The sequence below is a fragment of the Limanda limanda genome, chromosome 8, assembly GCF_963576545.1.
Source record: "Limanda limanda chromosome 8, fLimLim1.1, whole genome shotgun sequence".
Taxonomy (NCBI): domain Eukaryota; kingdom Metazoa; phylum Chordata; class Actinopteri; order Pleuronectiformes; family Pleuronectidae; genus Limanda; species Limanda limanda.
The window spans coordinates 19,250,233-19,268,875 of record NC_083643.1 but is presented as its reverse complement, the minus strand read 5'-3'; the positions used below and the strand labels follow the sequence as shown (position 1 = coordinate 19,268,875).

At 41.5% G+C, this 18,643-nt stretch overlaps 1 protein-coding gene across 1 annotated transcript; it reads left to right on the top strand.

The window, feature by feature from the left end:
• Positions 1-12,345: 12,345 nt before the first annotated feature.
• Positions 12,346-16,890, top strand: tmpob (thymopoietin b). The gene is made up of 6 exons (XM_061076284.1): positions 12,346-12,919; positions 13,061-13,178; positions 13,960-14,115; positions 14,266-14,387; positions 14,474-14,574; positions 14,963-16,890. The coding sequence occupies exons 1-6, from the start codon at positions 12,683-12,685 to the stop codon at positions 15,348-15,350; spliced, it is 1,122 nt and encodes a 373-aa protein (XP_060932267.1). The 5' UTR covers positions 12,346-12,682; the 3' UTR covers positions 15,351-16,890.
• The last annotated feature ends 1,753 nt before the right edge of the window (positions 16,891-18,643 follow it).

The following is an 18,643-nucleotide window of genomic DNA, read 5'->3' as shown; positions in this document are numbered from 1 at the left end:
TTTAGAAAAACACCATGATAGTAAAACATTTCTCTTACAAAATATTACAGATGGTAATTTTTCAGTTTCAAAATATGCAAAACATGCTTTTTCCGTTTGTGATTAAGTATAATGTAACATTGTCCTTCACGGTACTTGAACGTTCCTGTAGTTGTAGCTAAGCACTATCAGTGGAGCCTGAAGCCTTTGATTGAGGTTCATGTGGTGTCAGTGAATAATTGCTTTGTTGAAACAGTCCCACCACAGAAAAATAAATGTGCCATCTTTTGTTTTCCTTTTGTGGTAGACAGTAATTCATTGAGTAAAGAGAAATGTGAGGGAATTCTTCTGAGGCTTTTGTTTGCTAATTCATTTCGTTCTCAGGACCAGAAAAAGTGGCTGCAGAAATTTATTGAAATCTATTTCAGTGGTGAAGTTGGCTGTGTTTCTTTGAGAGTTACGGCCTTTTTCAAACTTTCTCAGTGAGTTCTGGTCAATGAGGAGGCAAACTGCTGTTGTGGCTAAGCCTGGAGGGAGGAATGTGTAGGTTTGTGGCTGGGGGAAACCCACAGCCACAGGAACTGGTACTAATGGTATGCTGGAAACAAGGTATGGACATGATCCCCATTCTTACTGAAAAGTGGACAAAACATATCCAGCAGAGTATAATATTGACTACCAGTTTGATCTGATGTGTCATGTGTCGATCAAAAGTAACTGAAGTTATAAAGAGAAGTCCATTAAAGGAATAAGAGACACTATATCTCCACTATCAGCCACTTCAATATATCATAATCTATCATAGCTACAATACAAAAATATGCTTCCTGTCTTTCTTCTTCTGTCTCTATTGACTAAACAATCAGCAGAATGCATTGCAATGTGAAGTATTCTGGGAAATGTAGGAAATCACCGAAGGTGGTTAGTCATTAATATAAATGTGAGTTTTACCATAATTGCAGTTTCCAACTTCAACATCAACATCCAAGTCGCAATTATTGGAAAATTGGAAAACTAAACAAACATGGATGCCTCAGTTTAGCCAAAATAATTAAACTAAACTTTAATGAGTACAGTGCTACATTGTTAGATCTCATGTGAGAGACATTTAAGATGGATTGTTACCTCACAACCGAGTTTTGCACTGGCTCACTGTTGCCTCACAGCAAGATTTGAATCCCAACCTGGCAATGGAGTTTGCATATTCTTCCCATCTTTGTGTCTGTGTGGGTGTTCTCTATAGGGTCCACACACACCAAAGGTGTGAATGTGAGTGTGCCCCTGCCCCGTAATACCCTGTCCTGGGTGTACCCTTCCTTTCACCCAATGTCAGCTTGGATAATTAATGGTTGAACTCACAACAGTCTGTTGTTACTTCTGGCACAGTGGTTTCCTATATTTTGAAGAAAGCTTTTCTTAGTGGTGTTGAGTCAAACGTTGAGTTGTTGAGGGTTAGAGTTTGAAGTGTGCATAGCTTCACCTGAAGCTCTGTACGTGGTCCAGCAGCTCGGAAGCCTGCTGAGATGAAGTATATCCTGACCGACTGAAAGACACTTCTCCCGTCTGTCCCCTCTCACTGGGAACAGAGTGGGTGGATATGGTTAGCAGCCGTCATAACAACTATTTTTCAAAATGAGCTCCAAATGACGACAAGTTTGGACGTATTGAATGCCTGACAACTTTTCCAGTCCAACGCTATGATGATGCCCCAACAGAGAATACGCTGTCCATCAGTGTGGAGGGAGGTTTTCGGAAGTGGCGCAGACATCCTCCATGAAAGCGACGTCTTGAGCATCTTACGCACAGCTGGACTTGTATGGTTTCCTCAAGCTGTTAGATATTTTGACTAAATCATTATGTTGTCACTTCAATTTCAGCCTCACATATGGCATTATATGTCTTAATGCATGTGGTTACTACACTTATTACTTTAACAGCATGTCCATCAACTCGCAAAGCTTCAACAATAAACTGTCCATTTTCCATTTACCATCTGCTGCTGCTGTTGTAAGTATATCTTTGTTTTCCATATCCACAGTGAGTGCCAGCACTCGTCCAGCCTTCCCCTCTGGTCTCATTTTGACACCTGAGGTTGCCATCTTGTAAGTCAGGAAAAAAGTAAGAGCTATAGCGAGGTGACAACAGTTTTTCCTCCTAGTTTACCTCCATGCGCCACACCGAGTCTGACAAGCTGCTGAAAAATAGGACCGGGTCACGTTTCAGCCTCAAAAGAATGTGCAGTGGCTGTGAGTAACCCTGTGGTCTGCTTTGGCATGTTTGGTCTGGCTCTAAATAGTATCATGTAGTGTGCCGTGAAGGACCGGGGGCACGAACACCAAAGAGCAGTGCCGAGGGCGTTTCTACTTTGGACCATAATCGATGCCAAAACCTAATAGGAGCACTGTAATCAGTCTTCCCTCTAATATTAGCGCCATGGCTCTTTTCTCCAGGGTGGCGGTTGGTGTGTTTGGCTCGGTGCATCCTCTTTGACCTTAAATTCAGTCCTGTGGCTTTGTAAAGCACCTCCTGGCATCATCAGCAGTCAGCACATTAGTAAAATACTGCTTTAACCTTGTATGTGATGCTTTTAACCGAGTGTAACACTGAAGATAGTGATACCTGTGATTTCAAAAACACCCTCAGTTCCACTACTAATCCTTCTTACCAGCATGGGTAACTGAAGTGATAAATTATGCTTCACGGCATGTCAGATGTATTAACTTCCTGAGCTATTTTTTTTTCACCATATGGTTTTATCATCGAACTCCGCTCAGGAAATCTCATGGCGCTGGTCTCTCTTTTATCAAAACCAGAAGGGCTGGAGATGGCGGGCACCGAGAAAAGGTCTGGTTACACAGAGAAGTAAATTGTGTGTCCCACAAGGCCTGGACATGAACTTAAAGATAACTTGGTCAGTGCACTTCACATCATAGATGATATTCAATATCACCTCTATTGGCAATTGTTTCACCTCTAACTCTGCGGGGGTTGCTTTCTATACTATCGCACCTGTGCTGAATTAGCAGAAAAAAAACTCATATCCTCGCCCCCGAAGGAGAAGAGCCTGTCAATTTAACCAGAGGCTGATCTCTGGTCAATCAAGCCACCCAGTATGTGCTCTCACTATTGATTAAAATTAATACTGATATCCCCAGCAAGGCCAATATTTTTTTGTTCTGCCACTAAATGTCGGCGATTTATCATTAAAACATCCCAGGGTTTTGTGTAGGTTCTTATGGACCTCGGGTTCAGTGGGTTTGATGCTCAGCCAGTGACAATATCGAATCCAGGCCAAGAGTCCAAGCTGTGAACGCTTGTCTGAGAGTTACCGTAAATCCTTCTGCTTGCACCACTAAGAAGCTAAGAAAGCCACAGCCCCGCTATTTGCCACCCCTGTGGTCCTTACAGGTAGCCACTGAGACTCCCCCAAATTATGATCTACATGTATAGGGGAGCCATTTGAGAACAGAGCTCAATGGATAAAGGCCCTACCTGTTGCCCCTTATTCTCCTCAGTGGATAAGGACTGGCGCTGTCAGTTTGCCTCCGAGTTGATTAATCTGGCACTTTATTGGATATGATCCTGATGATTAATGCCATATTATCGTGGCCCTCTGATAAAAAACATTCAGATTTCAGTTATTTCCTGGTTGAACATGATATTTCTGGGTGTTATTGCTTAACACGCTAAACTTTTGAATGTGACAATTATACAATCCCATGTGCTCCATTAACCATTTACTCAAACAAAACCCTTTTTAATAATAATTGTTCTAGTTATTTTCTGATTTCCCCTATAATTTTGTGTCTTGTTTGAATGGTCAAATGACTCGATGATTACAGATTACAGATGTGAATCATATCCACCCCGATTTCACCGATGTTGCATTTTTTTATTTTCTTTAATGAATTGGCATAATTTCAGTAAACATGTTAATGTTCTTAATTTAGACTTTTTTTTCAGATGGAAATGGTCGGTCAGTGGGGTCCGGGAGGTGAAGTCCAACACTGTTCCCACCAGGAGTTCCCAGCAGGCTTCTGGGATCACACATCAAGGTCTGTCGCTGGCCCCCGACCCCTACCCAGGCCCCTGTGACGGGGTGGGGCCAAGATTGAGTGGGCCAGAGGAGGCAACACACCATAGCTGTGTGCAACTGCACAGTGAGTCCTTTCGCTCGTTGCCATGCTGTAGCTGACCGCAGGATTGCAGTGTTTACTTAAGAGCCGGTGCATAAGAGAAAGGCAGACCACCGGCAGTCACCACCCGCCGGGCCCTGGGCAGGACATGGGGCTCATCTGTGTTGAAAATGGCTCTGGAACCTGCCCCCTCCCACAGGGCGAGCCTATATTTAGAAACAAACTGAAAAAGCTCTTCATTCTTAAAAAGCTGTTTAGGTTTCCATTGAGAAGGGGGTTCAGAGGAGGACGGGTGGTGATGGTGCTCTCATGTGGTCTGAGAGGTGCTTCTCTTTGCCCTGGACTCACCTGTACAAGATGTTTGTTACTACTTACAAAGGATGGAAGTTTCCTAAGTCCTAAGGTCAGTTAGTTAAAAAGTTGTGAAAGAAGATGATAGATCATGGGAAATTAAATGGGAGATTGTTATATAATATAACAATGTCATACAGCATGCCAGCTGTTAGATCTGAAGAAATCTAATTGATCTACCTGATCCCTTGACATACTCTTATCACTTCCGCGAGTCTTATCTTGTTTTCTTTTTTTTTGTGTGGGTGGTTATTATGCAGGGTTAAGCAAAAACTATTTACACGATTTTCATAGATTTTTGTAGAGGGGTGGGGCATTACCCACGGAAACAGCCATTACATTCGGAGCAGATCTGGATAAATACATATTTTTTTCACCTTCTTCAACATGGAGCTCTCGGATTGGCTGTTCTAGTTATGTCTACTGTATAAGAGGAGGCTAGCATTTTTACAGGCAGTCAGAATAACATGAGAAACAGGTCTCAAACCCACAAGAACAACAACACAATATCTGATGGAAATATTAGACTAGACCTGCGACACAGAATTATTAATTCACAGTGGCAGAAAAATATCCTCGTAATCCCTTTGCAAGCTTCCCTTAAAAAACAGGCAATTCAGACATTTAAGTGCTGGATAAATTTAATAATAAATGTGATTTAGGTCCTGTCTCAAAAGATCTCTTTAAGCATCTGAATGTTGAATATTTTCTATTTATTTGCTTAAGAAATCATCTTACACGTTTCCTTTCTCATGGATATGATGATTTGCTGAGTCTGTCTTTTTCTGTTTGCATGCTGTTCTACTCTTCCCACCTCTCAACGTCTCATTGAACCCGGGAGGAAGGCAAATCCAAGACAGGACATGCGTATTACATGTTTTCATTTGCCCTTATATATGCCTCAACACTGAAACAATCCCCCTTTTCATGCCCATGGTTTCATTCAGTGGGTGGTGAGAGCACGACTATGATTGGGGATGAGGGAACTGGGTGATTTTTTTCCAAGGTGAGCACCTCATGGGAGATGACTGTTTGCTGCCATTAGTTTAAGTGCAGGAGTGTCAGTTAACCCGACACTGGCACCAGGCATACTTAATGCCAGATGGAGGGAGCTGTCCTTGATGTCTTAACAAGCAGGCGTAGAGAAACAAGCCTTTATTCAGTGTGAGAGAACGTAGAAAAAATTGATAACTTAGCAAGGTTACCACAAAGTGTACGTTGAATCCCACATAGGAAAGGGAGGGATAAAGGAGATTGAACGGGGTGGGGAGGGGCAAAAGTCCAAACTGGATAAAAACACAGTTTGGATGTTGCTGACTGTTATTTTTTATTGCGTTCAAAATACGCAGGAATATAAAACAAAGCAGTGGTTGTCACGCTGAAGGGTCTAGCTGCTTAAGAGGTGTCAAATTATTGTACCTCAGCTGGATACATCGGCATTGGAAGCCAGGGGGTGAGAAAAGAGCCAAACCCAGTAGACTTTGGCATATTTGTCCTTCACCGCTGGCACAGATGAGCCACGCTGTGAGACTACAGAGTATCGATAGGCCCCCGGCGTTTTACTACCCAAAAACTATGAGCTGCCACAAGAGCCGAACCATCAAACCTGCCTCGTGGGATGACAGTAAACATGACCACAAGTGCTTTTTCCACACAGTCCACTTCCTAGTCCCCTGACCAAACAATTCTGATGTAGGTCCAGCTAAACAGCGGTCCATTTAGGCAAAGAGACGGTGTGAGGCCTAGAAGTTTCAGTTTTCACATTTGAATAAATAAGATCATATCAGCTGACGTACCAGGTTTTGGGGAAAACGTCCAAGCTGCAGTTGACACAGAGCTAAGAACGATTACTTAAAATAACTTGACACAAGAAAGCCCCTAATCCGACCGGTGAGGAAATTACAAACCCAGTCATGTGAGTCTATGGAAGCACCTCATATAAAAGGTCCCCAAAGAGCTTTCTTGTTGTCAGCTTTGATAAAACCCATTCCCTTTTCCTTTTTGGTACTTAATTGAATATTGAGCTTGAGTCCTGCCAATGATTGCAATAAAATGTTGAATGCACTGAGCTGCTGGCATCTTAACCTGATCTGGCACTTGTAATTACAAGTGCTGCTGAGTCTCTGTTGATTGTCCACTCCTCATTCATTAGTTAAAGTTAATGCTGACAGTCTCAAATGATGCATCGGTAAGAGGCCTGTGAGCTCAGAGCCCAGGCATTCGGGAAGCAGAGGAAATGGTTAAGGGGCATGGCGGTGTCACAACCGACCCATCACAGGAGGCTTTTTGAGAACTCGTTGGCTCTTCATATACTGGTCCAGTACCAGTGCTTAGCCATTGGGACCAAAACCCTAAGAAGAGGCAGGTCTGTTGAGATCTTTGGCCAAGTTAAACAGGGAAATATTTCTTTCCTGTTAACTCAAGGGTCTGGCAGTCATTTGTTTTAGTTTGCCCTCTTTCTTCTAGTTGTGAACCACCGACCATTCAGTTCAGTCATGAGTCATGACAAGCACAAAATTAAAGTCCTTCCTGTGATGAACAATGAGCAGAGTCAAATATGTGATATCTCAAATCTTATGCTGTTGAATTTTGACCCTATATTGTCCTGCAGTGTCATTTTCCCTTGGGGGGGGGCAGATCTATTCTTGGGGACAGTGGATAGGGTTGGCTACACTGTTTAGCAGCAGGAACGAGATGTGTTTCTGGCCATTTGATGAAAGTAAGTCTGGTATTCATTCTTGTGTTAACTCCTGAGGGAAATATCTGCCTCTTAGTTCTAAAAATGTACCACTGACCTCCAGGTTAAAAAACTTGTTGATGACTTTACCTGCTTTTTGGAGCTGAGTGGATTTTGTGCAGCGAGGTTTTAGCAGCTGCCTCTTGTGGCTGAACACAACTCCGTGAGAGTCAACCAGAACAGTAAAGGTGACCGATCCCTTTCACATCACACATTGTCCATAGTTAATATTAGAATATTGATAGCAGCTTTAACTAGAATGGCCCAACAATTAAACCATATTTAAATTTTCTACGTTTAGATTTTTATTTGGATGCACCAAATTACACACAGCATGTCAAAACACTCTTCCTCAAAAAGCTAGGGACAATTATTGTAAATTTTCTAAATGTAATGCTTTCTTTTTAAACCCATGTGTTATGCTTCTGCGAATTTTTGTAGAAAGCGGTGCTGTAGTTTTTGCATAATTCTGTTGACAAACAAATAAATACACCAACCAACAAGCTAAGAAACGGACAGGAGTGAAAATATGACCACCTTGATGACGTTAACTTCTCTCACTGCTCATTGTATCTGAGATGTCCTGAATTGAGAAGTGGAAAAAAAATGATCTACAGCAGTGAAGCTCCTTATTGCATCTGCTGTGGGCCAACAGCAGCTGCAGAAGAGGCTCTAACAGATCACATTCGTGTTCATTATTTTATGTCAATGTGATACATTTCAAGAAGATAGATGAGGGTTTTTAGCCCAAATGATCCAACATGACATCCCATGGGTGCCTCACCGTGGCCTCAATAGATATTCTCTATTCACGATAAGTTCATACACAGTAGTTTGCCTGAAGTTCAGTGAGGACATGAGCAAGTGTGTCTTTGTACTCAATGGCCAAATAAAACTGGACAGGCCCAAATCATAATAGTAATGCAAATACATGGAGTAGTACTTATGATACAACCTTCAGGCAGCCAAATGGGCATCAAGAAGGGCCAGTGAGGCAGTCTCATTTTTCCTCCTGACAGAAATGTCTACAACTAAGTGTGTGTCCTTTTAAGTAGAGTTTGGATTGTCAACAGAAGAAAATATACTGTGCGAGCACTACTAGATGGCTGTTCCTAAGCCAGGACACACAAATCTCCACTCCTGTGAAATACACTGCTCCCGCTGCCCGCATCCTACCCTCCTCTTTGTACAGGAAACGGCCTCGGACTTGATCTTAATTAGTTTGGCAGTGAGTAATAACATCCTGCAAGGATTAGAGATTGTTGTGATAGATTATTGCAGGAAAACACACCTTTTTTTCCAGGATGCTCTGGTTATTTAAAAATCTTAATGTGGGAGTTCTGTAAAACAGAATAAACACTTGTTTAAAAAAACTAAACATACAACTGACTGTTTGGTTATTATTTAAAGCTGGACCAGGTAACACATGTACACCCATGAGATGACAGGGCTGTGATCTTTTGGTGTGCGGAAATTTCATAACGTTGATTAATTTCACCAGTATGTGTTTTGTTGTGTCAGTGGAATTGGATCAGACATTCTCTGGGTGGTAAAGGTTGACTTTTCCTAAGCTACTTCTGTGGTCGACTCAATGGGGATTTAGAAATATGTAAAATCCAAGATAAACTCGACCGAGGAGTTTGTGTTTAAAGTTTTTGTAGGTGATCAGAAATCTGCTTCTGGGACACAGATGTTTCAGATGTGTAGTCTTTTCCAAACACCGTCTCACATTTAAGACTAGTCAACACAAATGTCTCAGTGTGACTCCACATATAGGCCTTTATATTCACATGAACAGCTTTTAGTCTGTTTTGTCTTCCGCCTGCCAATCATGTGTCCTGTGGATTAGTTTTTTCGAATAATCTGTCATGAAAATGTGAATGTTGACGATTGAAGCACAGACTTTGATCATTTTCCGGGGCCATGATTGTTATGCTTAAAGAGGCACCCTCTATGATTCTTGGCCTGAGTCTTATTTTCTGTATAAATGACATACAAAGAAAACTTAAGAGGTGTTTCTCAAGGGCTCTACATTTTTTACGCTAATACTCCATTGGAAAAGCTGAAGTACATGTGAAGTGCTGTATTTTTGTGTGGTTTGGAGCTGAAGTGGAGATCTATTGCCTGGTTTCTGCAGCAACATCATCAAAAAGCCCGAGGGGCAGCTCTGAAGGACAGGTGGGGAGCCACACGGTGCCACCTCAAACCACTGTCCCCATGGCAGGAAGGAAGGGGGGTAGAGACCAGCCTGCTTCTGTGTGCAAGTGTAAAGGCATTATTTTCATTATTGATTATTTATTGATAGGTTGTAAAGTCTATGTAAGTTAATACAGAAAAAGAGTCTGTTTAAAGACCTCTGTATTGCTATGTTTTTATTCAGTGATTCAATAATCAGTCAAATTATCAGGCTTCAAATAAAATGTCCATGGAGTGTCCTCACTAAAATAGAAGCACAAGCACTCTCGACATACAATATTGTTCAAAAGTTTTGCTGAATTAATACCATGAATATTTATTCATTAATGTAATACTAAATTCAGTAAACAAAGAAAAGACCTGAGTCAAAAGATTGAAAAGATTGATGGCAGGTACAGTACATTGCTCTATTCATCTTGGAGAGCGTCCCACATTCTTTCTATGGATTCAGTCTCATTGTCTTCTATGTCTTCTTGGAGGACAGCTCATCTGTTGCTGTTCTTCTTGTTACTGAAGGTTGCTCTTTGTGACTCTGGCTGTGTGTTTGGGGTCTGCAGAATGAATTTGGGACCAATCAGGTGCCTCCCTGATGATGGATAATAATTTAAACAAATAAATTACCTAAACCCTTGTGCAGTTATATTTTATATGTAGACTCGTGTTTTCTGGCTAGAACACTAATGGTCTTCATTCCGATGCTATTATTTCTCTTTAACTTTGGAGTAGTCTTAAAACTCATTTGCTTTCTTTGGCTTTCTCTTGATTTTATGCATTTAATTTAGTGGATAATAATCCCCCCTCTTTCCATTTCCTTCTTGTGAAGCACCCTGTGGTTTCTTCTGTCCATTACATCAAGGTTATTTGTTGGCCTGATACCGAGCAACATGAAACCTCAAATAAGTGAAACATGTTACTTTTGAATTGTTAGGGTTCCTGGAGAGTTCACTTACTTAAAGTTAAGACTTTTAAATACCAAATTGAGCACAGTTTAAATACCAGTTTCACAATGACACTGTACAAAGACCATGAGGGAAAAGTAATACAGTTAAAAAATAATTTATTATTGTGTCACATTTGTCTTAGTACTTTTCAGCAATGTATAACAATGTTCATCAATATGACTAATTATATTTACAAAATCTAGACATACATGCGCAACAGAAAATGGATGGCTGGATTTACCAATGAAAAAGATTGATTGTGTAAATTGTGTAACATCTTCTGACAGCACACAAACACATAGAGATGGGGCCCTTTTTTCCAGATACCCATAAACCAGCCAGTACTGTTTTAGTTAATTCACGGGATTGACAATGGACAATCATTTGACACAATTTTGAGCAGCCTCTCAAGGGGTTAATATTAAGCAGTGTTACGTATTTTCTATAATAAATGCAGCATCCTTGGGTTTGTCATTGGTGGTAAGAAAAAAACACAAATTTGAAATGTTACTGTGTTACGGTTTTAAAAGCAGAATTTGACATGTGTTCCTAGTTGATATTGAACTTCGGTTGTGTAAATTTCTAACAAATGAACTCCTTACTAACTAAAGCAGGCTAGAGAGAATATTTCAGTTTTGTGAATTAAATTCAAATTTCTTTAACGGTCTGAGCCTTGCTTGTGAGGAAACTACATTTGGTGTTGTATAAAACTCCAGACCTGCTGATACCCTGATAATGTGTCTCATGCTGCCCTCTTCTGTTATAGGAGCAGTTTTCATCTACAACATTTGCTCACCACTGCATTATGCAATATTTAAACCAGGGGTGTGTAATTGAGAGGAGCGGTGAAACTGAGCACCCAAGGCCCCAACGTGGGGGCCCCAAAATAGACCGGACTTAATAGTTTTAGTTTTAATCTAAAATTTGAAAATGCAACATTATTATAATTGTGTGAAAATGTAAGATGAATAAAAAGTTTAACAGACAATCTCTTGTATCTATAACAAAAGATCCCCTCCTCATTTCCAGTGTCAAGTTATATACGTTTTTGAAGTCAGATGCTTGTTGAATTGTAAGGCTGCAACTTAAAATAGTTTTTATTATCAAAAATAATGCGAAATAAACCTAGTACATACATCTTTTTTCTCTTGTTCTATTCATGCTACTATTTTAGTTTTTCACTTTACTTATAATATATTGTTGTCCATGAGCATATTATTAGGTTTTTAGCTTTTTGCACTCGTTTAGTCTGAGGTAACTCTAATTTCTCCTTGTTGATAACCCATTAACTTAACCATATATTTATATATATTTTAACAGGGGGGTCCAAAATACTATAAATCTTGACGATTCTCTAATATCAGATGTATTGCTCAGTTTTTACATTTAATATTGGCGGTTTTTTTTCAAAACAAATAAGAAGCTGGTGTCAAGCAGATACTAATCTGTTATGGGGGGAAAAGTACCCACTAATCAACTAATTGATGAATCAACTTCAGGTCTGGAGTATTGTGGCCTTTGGGGAAAATAACGTAACCGATATAAAAATGACGAGTTTTTGCCCAGGGCCCCATAAGACATCACTCTGTTGATATTAATTGTAACCTGTCCATTTTGAATTGGAGCAGATTCAAACAAATGACAGCCATGATTCGTCGCGAGGGGAAACTGCAGCTGTCATAACATTGGTAAACAATCAGCAGCATCGAACCGCCATTAGGTCTTTCTCCCGTCGCTTGATACGACTCGAGTTTGTTTTTAACCCGCGTCTGTCCCGTTCGTCCACAGCATGAAGTGAGTGGCGGAGGGATCCTCGGTGCGAACGGGTGATTAGTGAGAGTCTCCATCGGAAACACAAGCGCGAGGTTTCTTTGTGGCGGCGGCCTGCGACTGTTCCATTCATAGCGGGCCAATCAGCGCGCAGCGTACTGCCGGGCTCCGTCCAATAGCCGCGCTGCTTGTTGCGTGGCCCTGTCGCGACCGCGGACAGACACAAGCAAGTGGACCGGTGCTAAGCTAAGCTAAGCTAACTCAGCCACGCTGCTGCCGCCGAAATCTTCCATTTCTGCACCAGCTCCGCTCGCAGCACTAGCGCGGATCTGCTTTCGAAAATTCCGCGCTACCCGGAAGTGTTCTAACGGTCGGGCTGCGAAGCAGAACGAGCTGTTTATTCCATCCGGCCGCGCTTCTCTCCACCCTCCACCGCCCCCCCGCCATCAGCGGGAAGGCGCCAGTCGTGTTTGACAACAACAGCGCGCTGTTCCCTCACGTTCCGGAGTGAAGCGGCAGAGAGAGGAACCCGAAGCCCCGCAGCGGACTGAGAGAGAGCACGGTGAAGAAGCATGATGGCTGAATTCCTCGCGGACCCGACGGTGCTCACGAAAGAGAAGCTGAAGAACGAGCTCGCCGCCAACAACGTGCCGCTTCCCGGCGGAGAGCACAAGAAGGAAGTGTACGTGCAGCTGTACCTGAAGAACCTGACCGTGCTGAACCAGAAGACGAGCCCGCCGGTGGACACCTTCTCCAGCGACGAGGAGCTGCCCGCCCCGGTGCTGTCCAGCAAGAGCCGCTCCGGAAGAGTACGTTCCTCTAAAGTGCACCGACACCACCATGGAGCTTTTGTTTGTTTGTTTCGGTTGAAGCGATGATGTGATTGTCTGTATCGTAAAGTGTGAGTTGTGGGGTTTGTTGTGATTCATTGAGCTTTGATTCTTCTGCAGAAAGCCACCAAGAAGACGGACAAGCCTCGCACAGCAGAAGTGGAGGTGACAGATCTCACAGATGAAGATCTGAAACAGCAGCTGGCCAAGCATGGTGTGGAGTCCGGGCCCATTGTTGGTGAGCACCAGGAGGCAGTTACACTCCGGTCATTCAAAGACTCACAACACAGAAAATTACTCTGTTAATGTTTTGCACTTCTGTAAAATACGTTAAACAGGAATTAACGTTTAAAAAAACAATTGAAACTGATATTTTGTGTTTCTTTTAAGTGGTTCATCTAACTTAGTTGATACTATCTTGATATGTTGGTACCATAACCCAAACACCAGGTCTAGTCAATTATTTCTTCTTCATGATTATATTAAGTATGAATATCAGTTTTTGATTTTCAAGTTATTGAAATAAAATGAAAAACATTTACTTTTGTTCAAACCGTGCTGTGGTACCCTTGGCTAAATATAGATTACATACATGGAACTTATTAGTTTATCTAATTTAGTTTCGTTTTAGCTAGTTTTAATGGATTAGTCCCGTCCATCTATTTTCTACACATTGTCCCAGTTGTGTAGAGATAATTGTGAAAATCTGAGGAGTGCTTATGACGGAAATGTGACATCACATAGTCCTGGTTCTTCATTGATATTTGTCATACTCTTTATGGTATGATTACGCAACAGGTATGGAATTTTATTACAGGTTGTATTGTAATGTTTGGGGTTGGTCTTGAATATATAAATAAATACATGTTACTGAAACCTGCTTTTCTGACTGGTCCTAATAGTGTAATATGAATGCAACAACTGATGGGTGAAAAATTGTGCTCACTGAAGATCTGTAAGGTTACTCATCCTATTAAATATGTAACAATATTGTATTTATCCTTGTTCCATTTGCTCAGACTCTACACGTAAAGTGTATGAGAATAAGTTGCTGAAGGTCTTGGACGAGCCTCCGGCCGAACCTGAAGCTCCTACAGACATCTCAGCTCTCCCCAAGGCAGACTCTAACCAGAACGGCAACACAAACTCTGACCACTACAGCGACAAGGAAGATGGTGAGCTCTGACGGCACACTGCCCATAGTCTTTGTAAATTCCAATAACCTGCATCATACAAGTTTATAAACGTTAACCAGGTTACGTTTAGTAAAAACAATCTGTTTCCCCTTGTAGCACTGTTTGTTGATATCACCTGTGTGTTTTCAGAGGAGATCGCTGTGCCAGAACTGGAACCAGAACCGGAGCCCGTTCCTGTGGTAGAGAGGCCGGTGAGGAGCAGAGGTAAAGCTCCCGTCACTGTCAGAGCCAGCAGCAGACGACAAGCCAAGGTGAGGGATATTTTGACATTCTCCAGCTTGGAATTGGTTATTCTCTTTCCTTTCAGTATTAACATGTTTTTATATCACATTGACAGGTGGTGGAGGAAGTTATTATTGAAGAGACGCCAAAGAAGGCCAGCAAGAGCGTTGTTGAAGATATCCTTGCCAATGAGATAAGCACACCAACAGGCATCAGGTAACTATTGATTTTTCGGGCTTGCACATGAATCACACCGTAACGCCATTAAATTCACCTTGGATTAAAACTTTGTTCCTAATTCAAGGCTCCATCACTAGCTTTCTCTAATTTAACCATATGTCGTGGTGTTGTGCAGTGGATGGAATTAGCTTTATTTTCATTGCGACAGTTCTCAACTCTGAAATATAAGACTAACCCCAGAGACATCTAGACCCCACATGGTCTTTGGTGTAAGATGGTACAGTTATCTCTTTACCTGAGCAAACATCAGCTGAGGGAAATCATGGATGTAGTTCAAAGCTTCTGAAAAAAACTTTTTTGGTCCTTAGGTTAAATATTTCTGTCAAGTTAATGTGAAACATGATTCAATTTTCTCTCTGATCAGTGCGAGCTGCAGGCGTCCGATCCGAGGGGCGGCCGGTCGACCTCTAAAGCCGAGCGAGTACTGGCTGGACGAGTCCCGCCTTCTGCGCAGCGTCCACACCGAGAGCCGCACTTACTCAGAGTCCTTTTCTCGACCGGGCAGTGACGTCTCTTCAAGCAAACCCTCAGGCCGACAAGGCGTTCTGTCCGTGTTGCTCAAGCTCCTGCTCCTCGTTGTCGTGGGTGGTTCTCTCTACTATGCCTGCCAGAACCTGGATGTAGAACAGATCAACACCCTCAAAGGCCTCTTGGACGGCGTCATCGTCCCGCTCCAGGGTGTTGCAGACAGCGCAGCCAGCTACCTGGGCATCAGCAGCAGCGCCGGTGCTGCAGACAACGCTGGCAACTAAAGACCCTCAGCAGTCCCTCGCCATGCCCACACCTGCCTCCCTGCCTCAGCACACCACAGCTCCAGCGGAAACCTCGGCTCAGCTTATCTTTTCCTACACGGTCGGAAAAAAGGACACAGATTCAGTCGGAATGAAAACTTTCTCCTCTCTCCGTTCCAGCTTTCCTCCCACCACAAGAGGGAGGTATAACGCAAACTGTAGCTTCTCGATAACACTGTTTTTGTGGCAGTCTGAAGAGACTCATTTTAATGTTGATTTTAACCTGTGAATTGTTTGTGTCTTTGTGCGTATTTAACCCTCGTCTGTAGAAAAAAGTGCAGAGTGGAGAGGCCAGTTTATTCATGCATGGTTCTAGTTTTTGAAGGTCATACTGTAGTTTCTAATGCTCCGTGCCAGGTGTTTTTCTGATGGTGAAGTGCCTGGACACTGTTAGCACATAGGGCCCTCCCCTCAAGCACAAAGCAGCGCTCCTACTAATACCAGAATGTCTTCATGTGTTTCTCTATGAATTTCAGAATTTGCTCCGTAGCTGTAGACTTAGGTAGAACGACGCATTATTTCAATGGTGCTCAGGTCAATTCAGCTCAAACCTTTTGTTGTGGTCTGTGCTGGGAGGAGACACATCACCGCATTGGGAGAATCAGCCCACAGTCAAGGTGAAATTATAACTTTATTTGAATCCACCACTGCTTGACTCGTCCTTATTTGGGGCTTAATGGCTCTGGCTGATTATTCTGGTCACTCTGTGTTGTTATCATGGCTTCTACTGTCAATAGATGATGAAATTTTATCACTTGCGGTATCTTGTTTCAGCATCCTCATCAATTTGCAAACGACTTTTTTAGTGTTGATTATCTACCATTTATTTGACATTGCCGTGTTTGATATTGATTGATTTCTAAAGCCCTGCAGGTGTGCCCATATGAGTTGACATGCTTTGGGTTTTTAGTGCTCTATTGTACCGTCTTTATTTCGCTCGTTTGTTTTTTTAAATTAGAACTCTGATCCTTCGGTCCTTAATGCGGGACTGGCTGTTGACGTGCACCCACATAGCCCACCACACTGATTGCATGTGTCCAGACACGGCAGATTCACGAAGAAAACGCAAGGAGAAAGTAAATCTGTTTTTTGGGACAATGAATCGGTGTATTCTCTTCAGAGCTCTCAACTTCTTCTGCCTGTGCAAATTACCAGAATTAAGATGCTGTAGGTTTCGGTGGGGTGTGTGGATTTATTCACTGGAGGTGATGTCAGGGAGTGAGAGGACTTCTGGGGCATCTTATTTTCTATTTTCATATTTTTCTAAAGTCACATTTTTTACAGCACATTTTAAGGTACCATTTGAAAGCAATATGTAAAACATGCAAGTGTGAAACTGTATCTTAATCTGAACCTTTCTGACTTAACACAACTGATTCATCAGCAGGCAGCTCTCCCACGTTGGACAGAAACGACAGGGGTTATGTGGGTAAGGATTCTGAATCTGTTTATTTATGATAATGTAGAAGTGTATCATAAAATAAACTTGGTTGTTTCAAGACCTGTTTTCCTTCATTTCCCCAAACAATCCATACTTTGTAGGATTTTTAAAAGCATGTAAGTCAAATGTTATCACAGTGAATATAATGGCTGCTATTGATAGTCACATAATGTATTTAAAGTGAAAGTGGATATAAAAAAAACATATTTCAGCAATAATTAATTCTATTCTGATTAAGAAATTGAATGGATTATGAATAGGCTATAGTTTAATAACACCAAGAAGAAATATATTATATATTATTTGCTTTCCAGTAGCTGATCAATTCCTCAAGGAAACAGTCTGTTTGCTCCGTTTAACTTTTATAAGAAATGTAAAATAGTATTTAATAAATTGTTTCTCAACTAAAACTTATGCATAGACACAAAATTGAAGCAATTGTATGAATGACAAAAAACACAAAACATATTTGATGAGAAGCTGGTGAGTACTGTACATTATTAAATGGTCAAATATCTTCTAGCTGCTTACAACTACATCACAGTGTATTATGAACCATTTATTATTGGGGTACTTGAAAATGTTAATTGTTTGACAAACCAGTTGAGGTGTGAACTATCTGCAGCCTCTGACAGTCGTGATGAGCCCGCTCTCAATCTAAACTCTAAGAAAGGTCTTTTGAATTAGAAAAACGGCAATCAGTTTTTATTTTATATATTTCACCTGAGCAACTGTAAAAATTTGAAATTGTCTTGATCCACTGAGGATCCTTTGTCTACATGTTTTCTCGTTGTCTAAATTTCCCCCAGGTACTGAGAGCTGTGAGAGCTGCATCATAATTGTCTTTCCATCAATCATTTATGTAGCTCATGTAACAAATTAGCTTCATATGGTTTAACAGGCACTACAGCTGATTGAATTTCCCCCTTTACATTACTGTCTAAACTGGAGCAGCCCAGAGGCTCTATGTAGATCCCGTCTCTGCAGGTTAAGTACTGGAATCATTTTAATGTGAAAATCTTCAACCAAAACATTGCAGTGGCCTTTTATTGGATCTTTACCAGTGCAGTGATGTTATAAATAATCCATATTAATCAATAATAATAATCATCATGGTCATTTGTGTTATTGGCAACCTTTCTCAAATGTGGGCATTACACCTGCATCAATGTGGTACGTGGAACAGTTATTTAAAAGGAAATGCATGTTATTGTTGTTTTTGCCTGCCTGTTGTTGTTGTTGTTGTTAAATAGCAGCTGGTGCCTGTTCGAGTGCCAAACTGAGACTTTGTAGGGGATGGAGAGACTTAGTCAAATAAATCCAGCAGTCTGCAGCCTGACAGCACAGCAGGGAGAGGAGAGAGGAGCAGGAGGACACACACTCTCAGAGAGAATCCTCCTGAAGCTTCAGAGACACGACAAGAACTCAGCCGGACCCTCGACAACAGGTGAACAACCACGATTTCATTTTTTGTAGCTTTGAGAAATCTGATGGAGACAGACTAGTCTTTTTATGGAGAAAGTAAAGTTCCAACGTATTTTCTACCAAACAGCAGCTGTATATCTGAGCTCAGATCCTGCTAAACCAGCATTAGACTGCAAGTCATATTCATTTAGTCATCAATAATATATAATAATATAATATTAATATCCACAATCTACTGACCATTGTTTTGACAGCGGATGTTGACAAATGTACCAATGCAGCAACAGAACCATCATCTGCATCACTGAGACTGGACACTTTCATGAAATATTGTGTATGCTCCCTTTTGTATAACAGTTTCTACTTTGTGTTTATTTATACGTTAAAC